General features: G+C 47.2%; 1 protein-coding gene across 1 annotated transcript in view; it reads right to left on the reverse strand.

Moving 5' to 3' along the window:
* LOC121842441 (neuroserpin-like) overlaps positions 1 to 1351 on the reverse strand; it is a 5584-nt gene extending 4233 nt beyond the window's left edge. Inside the window, exons 1-3 of the mRNA XM_042312429.1 lie at positions 1086 to 1351; positions 735 to 965; positions 417 to 611 (exon numbers count right to left, since the gene is read on the reverse strand). Coding sequence (XP_042168363.1) covers positions 417 to 611; positions 735 to 965; positions 1086 to 1335 — 676 coding nt within the window. The 5' untranslated portion in view covers positions 1336 to 1351. The remainder of the gene's footprint in view (positions 1 to 416; positions 612 to 734; positions 966 to 1085) is intronic.
* Between the last annotated feature and the right edge of the window lie 6993 nt (positions 1352 to 8344).

Genomic DNA, 8344 nt, shown 5'->3' on the forward strand with positions numbered 1-8344 from the left:
CAGAGACAGAAGAGACAGAGACAGAGGAGACAGAGGAGACAGAAGAGACAGAAGAGACAGAGGAGACAGAAGAGACAGAGACAGAGGAGACAGAAGAGACAGAGACAGAGGAGACAGAAGAGACAGAGACAGAAGAGACAGAGACAGAAGAGACAGAGATAGAAGAGACAAGATAAGAATAGTACTTCCTAGAACTTTTTTTGTGCAAAAGGGTATGTGTGTGTGTGTGTGTGTATGTGTGTGTGTGTGTATGTGTGTGTGTGTGAGAGAGTGTGTGTGTTTTTGAGATTGTGTGTTTTGTGAGGGTGTGTGTATGTTTGTGATAGAGTATATGATGTAAATAAAGACATCTCTTGGGGGACCTGTTTCTATTCCCACTGATACATGAGAGTTTACACACACACACACTCCCCTACCATAGTAGAAGTCTCCCTGCTGGTACATCATGTGTGTCTGGGCCTCGCTCCCGTCGTCTTTGCTGAAGGAGAAGGTTCTGGTGTTTTCCGGTCTGAACTGGTTCTTCCAGCTGCCCCGGAAGTACACCGCGTTGACCAGGGTCAGCTGGGTCACACTGCTGAAGTCATCAGCTGACAGCAGGTCACGGATCTTACCTGGAGAGAGGGAGACACACACACACACACACACACACACACACACAGTGGTTAACTTATATGCATGCCTGTATATATAACTACATGCATCAGCATTAGGTGAGACTGACTCCACAGACTCACTCTCAGTGTGGTTCTCCACCCATCCATTGATCTGCTCTGCCACAGCGGCTGATTCGCTGAAGTCCACCGTCTCCACCTCCGCCCCGAAGTACTTCTTCATCAGCCGCAGGAACTCCGGGTTAAAGGTCACGCCGCTCTGCAGGAAGAGGGAGTTGGCCATTCGGATGATGTAGTGGGCGTCGTCTTCAGACAGAGCCCCTGTCAGGTTCTGGAGCAGAGAGAACTCCTCATCTGGGAGACGGAGAGACAGACGACTGACACACTGGGAGGTGGCTGTGTGAGTGTGTGTTCTGAGGTGTGTATACCTGTAGATAGGTGGCTGTGTGAGTGTGTGTTCTGAGGTGTGTATACCTGTCGGTAGGTGGCTGAAGCCGACAGCCTGGCGTATCTGTGTGAGGGAGGCCCCGCGGGCCCCCAGCTCCACCATGCCCAGGGCCACAGCCACACTGAGGGGGGAGAAGATGATGTTGTCGCCCCCGCGCGCCTGCAGCTGGTGGTACAGTCTGACAGAGAACTCTGCCGTGGTGTCCTCCGGAATGTCAGCCGCACGGCAACCAGGGCCCGGCCACAGGAGGAGGGGCAGGAGGCCGATAATCAACATGGGAATCTTGAGAGCTAGAGAGAGAGAGAGAGAGAGAGAGAGAGAGAGAGAGAGAGAGAGACAGAGAGAGAGAGACAGAGAGAGAAAGACAGAGAGAGAGAGAGACAGAGAGAGAGAGAGAGAGAGAGAGAGAGAGACAGAGAGAGAGAGAGAGAGAGAGAGAGAGAGACAGAGAGGGAGACAGAGAGAGAGAGATATAGAGAGAGAGATACAGAGAGAGTTTACTGTTAATTTTTGTTGTTTTTCACTTTATATATTCACTTTGTATGTTGTCTACCTCACTTGCTTTGGCAATGTTAACACATGTTTCCCATGCCAATAAAGCCCTTGAATTGAATTGAATTGAGAGAGAGAGAGAGAGACATAGAGACAGAGAGAGAGAGACAGAGAGAGAGAGAGAGAAAGCAAGAGAGAGAGAGAGAAAGCAAGAGAGAGAGTTTGAGTTTTAAATACTCTTTATTGGGTCTGGGGGCCCACCACACAATAAATACTCATACAAAACCACAGTTACACATCAATTAAAAACACAACTCCAATTCCTCCTCCACAGTAACTACACACAACAGCCTCTGTATACCCCATATACTCAAAAACAGATCGATATTGTTGACAAGTTTGTAATAGGCAAACTCAACCCTTAGTCTCGCTGCCAACATTCCCTCCAGCATTCCCACCACATCCACAGACCCCTGTCCCCGAATGCTGTTCTTTCGGGTCTTCCATATCGCTAATTTTGCTGCCCCTAACACAAAATTAAGCAACACAACTACACCCTTTTGACTGAACCTGTACTTTGGCCCAAATATATACAGTTGGGAAGAGAAAACCTCTCCCAACGTTGAGAACCAATCAGTGATCAGTTCAATCATCCCAACCAACCTGGGACACAATAAAAACAGATGTGCCAGAGATTCAGACCCAGCACAGAATGGACACCCCTCCCCAACAGTAGGATCCAGGTGTACCAGATGCATATTGGTGGCTATAGCTCCATGTATTATCCTCCATTGGAGGTCAGCTGTCCTCTTATCAATAGGCAGTTTATATAATGATCGCCAACAGCCTTTTGGAGAGGCACCTGGACCAAGCACATCCGCCCACCTCGTCGATTTTACCCCTTCCAGGGAAGAGGCATGGGACACCTTTACACATATTCTGTACATGGCCTTCTTTCCCACCTCCTTGAACTCCCCAGCTCCGGGGTATCGAAGGAAAGCAGCGTCCCCACGTCCTCTTCAAATGCCCCCATCGCAGCACTAACAATCAGTGCAGGGAACACATAATCCAGACCCTCCTTCCACCGATCAGAATTGGAAGTGTCAGTCACATACTGCAGATGAAGCACTGGCAAGGAATCGCAGACCTCATCGACGACCTTCCTCAGTAGACGAGATGATCGGATCCCCGCTCTTTCTCCCAGCTCCTCCAATCTGCTCCTGCTCTGCATCAGATGACCCAGCTTGGTACACCCCACGCCTAACAGGCATGAACGTAGGCTAGCTGAACCCAGAACACGGGACTGGATGGCAGTGTTGTGAAAAAGAGGCTCTTCAAAAAGCCACATCCCTGGTGGCGTGCAGGCCTTACGGGACTTGACAAATACTCTCCAAGCCTGCATAACAGACTCATAAAATGGAGTCAGGCCAGTCAAATCACCCCCTTCCAGCTTTAAGAGGAAAAGATGCTTGTCGAAGCCCAAACAGCCCGCTCTCCTCATCAATATGTAGGCTGTTTCGACCCAGCTAGAACAGTCTCTGTACAACAATCTCTGGGCTGCTTGGAGCCTGAAAGCCGTGATCCTAGAGGAAATGTCCACCAGGCCTTGCCCACCCTCGTGCAGTGGCAGGTACAGGGCTGCAGCTTTAATCCAGTGTTGCCCAGACCAGAAGAAATTGACAAGGGTCCTCTGAAGCTCTTGTATCAGACCCTTTGGTGGCTGTAAAATCATTAGTCTGTGCCACAGGGTAGAAGCAGCAAGATTATTAGCTACCAGGACCCGTCCCCTATAAGACAGCTGGGGCAACACCCATTTCCACCTTGACAGTCTGGCACACACTTTCTCCACTACACCCTCCCAGTTCTTTTTTTGAAAGACATCGGAGCCTAGAAAAACCCCCAAAGTCTTCATTCCATCTCTGCCCCACTGAAGCCCCCCTGGTAACCATGGAGTAGACCCCATCTGAAGCTGACCTGCCCACAGCGCTTCACTCTTTCCCCAATTGACTTTAGCTGAGGAGGCCCCCTCATACACCTTTAAAGCGTTTGAGAGAACCTTAACATCCTCACCCCCTGTAATAAAAACTATCACGTCATCTGCATACGCAGACAGTGCTATCGTGGGACCCTTCGTTACACCTGGCACAAAGAAACCAGTAAGCTTCGCTCTTAAAAAACAAAGCATTGGTTCAATCGCCAGACTATATAACTGCCCTGAAATTGGGCATCCCTGCCTGATGCCCCTTTCGACAGGGATGGGGCAACTTAAACCACCACCCACCTTCACCATACACGAGGCTCCAGCATACAGTAAATTCACCCAAGACAGAAAAACATCCCCAAACCCAAAGGCTTTCATTATTTTAAACAAGTACTGGTGGTCCACACGATCAAAAGCCTTCTCCTGATCCAACGAAAGTAAACCCACATTTACATCAGACAGTTTACAAATGTCTAAAACATCTCTTATCAGAAACAAGTTGTCAACAATAGAGCGATCAGGTACACAGTAGGACTGGTCCTTGTGGATCAACAACCCCAGATACTCTTTCAACCTGTTTGAGAGACATTTAGAAACAATTTTATATTCTGCGCACAGCAAAGCAACAGGTCTCCAATTTTTTATGAGAGCCAAATCCCCCTTTTTGGCAACAGTGAAAGCACTGCACGTTGACAGGATACAGGAAGAGAACCCTCATGAAAAGATTCACACATCACTTCATAAAAGTCCTCCCCAATAGACCCCCAAAAGTGCTTATAAAACTCAGATGGTAACCCATCGATGCCAGGGGCTCGGCCTGTTGAGAGCTGCATAACTGCTGTGGACAGCTCCTGCAGTGTAATGTCAGCGTCCAATGCGACTCTCTGCTCAGGTCCCAATTTAGGAAGACCATGTAACAACTGTTCAGTACACATAGAGTCACAATCCTCCGCCTTATAAAGGGACGAGTAGAAATCCACGGCATGTTGACGCATTTCAATATCATTCGTGGTCACCTTCCCATCAGGGAGACGAAGGCAGACCATCTGTTTACGTTGAAATGTCGACTTTCCTAGGTTAAAAAAAAAAAAGCACTAGGAGCATCCATATCCTTGAGGGAAGCGAAACGAGACCTAATCAAGGCACCCTTCACTCTTTCATGCAGAAACGACCTCAGTTCATGTCTCTTGTCCTGTAAGTTCATGACTAGTCCAGGGTCATTCTGAGTGAGCAGCTTCAATTCAATAGATTTGATGTCCTGTTCAAGGGCCTTGATAGTCTCTTTAAATTCAGTTTGAGACAGAGCAGTATACTGTTGACAAAAAACTCGTATTTGGGCCTTCCCAACCTCCCACCATTGTCTCAAGGACTCAAAATTCCCTTTTATACCCCTCCATTTTTCCCAAAACAACAAAAACCTGTCACAAAACATGACATCATGTAACAATTTAACATTAAAATACCAGTAAGGTGATGACCTTCGTGGACAGGACAAGTGAATATCAACAGTAACCATATGATGATCAGAGAAACCCACAGGAGTAATGGCACACTTTCCAACCCTACTACAGTATTGCTCAGATACATACAACCTGTCTAACCGTGCTGCACTGACACGACCTTCATTAATTTTTAGCCATGTGTACTGCCTAACTTTGGCATTCCTTACTCTCCACACATCAGAAAGCTCAAACTCAGTTAATAGGCCAGACAGGCAAGTGGCTGACCGCAGGTGAGGTTCTTCAGCGGTGCGATCAACAGTAAAATCCACTGTACAGTTCCAGTCACCCCCTAAAACCATACACCCCTCTTGGTCACACTGTCTTAACATTTCCTTTAGTTGATCAAATACAGCAATACGCTCTGTACCCTCATTAGGAGCATAAACATTCAAAAAAACAAACAAAAACCCCATAACATCCACCTTGACCAATAAAACCCGACCCTTGACAATCTCTGTTGTAGATACCACAGTCACTCCTAAGCCTGAGGAAAACAATATTGCCACCCCAGCACTGAAATTAGTACCATGACTGAGTACATGCTGCCCCTCCCACCACATACCCCAGTCAACCTCATTTTCCTCATCGCTATGTGTCTCCTGTAGGAAAACTACATTAAGCCTTTTCTGTTTTATTACTTCTAATACCCAAGCCCTCTTATTCCTGTCCCTTCCCCATTCATATTGAGAGAACCTACCCTTAGTACCTCCATGTAGAAAAGAGAAAAGAAAAGCAGAAGAAACCACAGAGAAACCAACGAGAAAAAAGACACCCTATGAAGCATGATCATCGTCATTATTTTTTTTTCTTCTCTTAACCTGAACACGTTTCCCACCACCTTTTGCTGCTGCAACAGCAGTAATAAATTTCCTCAAGCGAAACCGCTTCTTCTCACTCAGCTGGTCTAACCCCACCGTCTTCTGTAACATCACAGCTGACCTCACAAACTTATCAACATCAAAATAATCTGCCAATTTGACAGATTTCCCAAAAGTCTGATCCAGAAACTCATTTACCTCCTCTAGATCATAAACTGAGTCCGTACCAGCAGCTGTCATATCTAAAGAGATATCCATATCCTTCTCTTGATCCTCCTCAGCTGAGAACACAGACAACTGACTCCCCTCTACCACATCCCTTTCAACACTCTCCACTTGCACCTCATCACTCGTACCAGGCATCTCCTCCACTATCTGGGAGACTAGCCCCACCTGAACATCACTACTCATAGTGGGCATCTTCTCCACTAACTGAGAACCTAGCTCCACATGAACCCCAGCACTCGTAGTGGGCATCTCCTCCACTACCTGGGAGCTTAGCTCCACATGAAACCCTCCTGTACTTCATTACTCGTAATGGGCATCTCCTCCACTACCTGGGAGCTTAGCTCCACATGAAAACCCTCCTGTACTTCATTACTCGTAGTGGGCATCTCCTCCACTACCTGGGAGCTTAGCTCCACATGCAAACCCTCCTGTACCTCATTACTCGTAGTGGGCAACTCCTCCACTACCTGGGAGCCTAGCTCTACATGAACCCCAGCACTCGTAGTGGGCATCTCCTCCACTCCCTGGGAGCCTAGCTCCACATGAACCCCCTCCTTTACCCCAGCACTCATACTGGGCACCTGCTCACCAGTCTGAGGAACTGGCTCTTCAGATACATCCTTACCTTCTACAACAATACTTTTCTGTAGCATAACATTTCCTTCTAATACAAGTTGCAACCCCGTGCCCTCAACACGGTTAACTTGTTCCTCAGCAACAGGTGCTTGTGGCTGCTCTACCGCTGTCAGCTCACCTCTCCCTACATCAGTGGGCCCAGGCGTTACGATGACCACCTGTGCCCCTCCCTCTGCCTTCTCCCTTTTCGGGCAAGCATGTCGCTTATGACCAACATCCCCACACTCAAAACACCGTTGACTACCCGTACTAGCATAAGCCATATACAATCTATTGTCATACTTGATTTTAAACGATAACTCTAAAGTCTGCTCCGGTGAGTCCAAAAACATAAACACCTGTCGCCGAAATGACATTACCTGTTTCAACGCCGGGTGTTTGCAACCCAACGGGACAACCTTAATTGAACTAGCGAACTTCCCAAAGCGCAATAACTCGCGCTCCAATAGCTCATTAGGAATAAACGGTGGTACATTTGAAATCGTTACCCTTGTTGACGGAGAAAAAGCGGCGTAACTTGAATAAACATTCCTTTAAGAAGTACACCATGCTCAACCATCCGATCAACTAGACACTCTTCTTTAAGAAATACCACCACAGCTTTATTCATCCGGGATGCATACGCAATATTCTCATAGCCTACCTTCTCTCCTACGGCGACCAGAAACTCCTCCACCGTGACAGCAGCTTCAGTAACACACCTAAAGCCGTGCCGAAGTGACAGGGACGGCATCCCCATTCGGGCTGCCATCCCCGCCAAAACCAGGGTAATTTCGATACGAAAACAAAATACTTAATTCTACCACAACAAAAATAATAACGTTAATCATGCATCAACAAAAAAAATGCCACCAAGAAATAGCAAACCGAAAGAAAGTTGTGAATATCTAACTCTCCACAACACACGCACTCCTTCACTCAAACAATTCCCAGCATGCACCAATCACTCCCAGCATGCACAGAGAGAGAGAGAGAGAGAGAGAGAGAGAAAGAGAGAGAGAGACAGAGAGAGAAAGAGAGAGAGAGAGACAGAGAGAGAGAGAGACTTTTTCAGCATGTTTTTACAAAAGATAGATTTAGAGTTAGATAACCTTGGATTTTTTAGAAAGGACATATACAGGATACTACCCTCTACATCATCACCTTCACTATGTCACCAGGACATATACAGGATACTACCCTCCACATCATCACCTTCACTATGTCACCAGGACATATACAGGATACTACCCTCCACAACACTATGTCACCAGGACATATACAGGATACTACCCTCCACAACACTATGTCACCAGGACATATACAGGATACTGCCCTCCACAACATAACCTTCACTATGTCACCAGGACATATACATGATACTACCCTCCACAACATGACCTTCACTATGTCACCAGGAAATATACAGGATACTAGTTTGTTATATCTGGAGTACCTCTCCTGTCCTATTCGGTGTCCTGTGCGAATCTAAGTGTGCGTTCTCTAATTCTCTCCTTCTCTCTTTCTTTCTCTTTCTCGGAGGACCTGAGCCCTAGGACCATGCCCCAGGACTACCTGACATGATGACTCCTTGCTGTCCCCAGTCCACCTGACCGTGCTGCTGCTCCAGTTTCAACTGTTCTGCCTTA

This window comes from Oncorhynchus tshawytscha, unplaced genomic scaffold, assembly GCF_018296145.1.
Source record: "Oncorhynchus tshawytscha isolate Ot180627B unplaced genomic scaffold, Otsh_v2.0 Un_contig_7842_pilon_pilon, whole genome shotgun sequence".
NCBI lineage: Eukaryota > Metazoa > Chordata > Actinopteri > Salmoniformes > Salmonidae > Oncorhynchus > Oncorhynchus tshawytscha.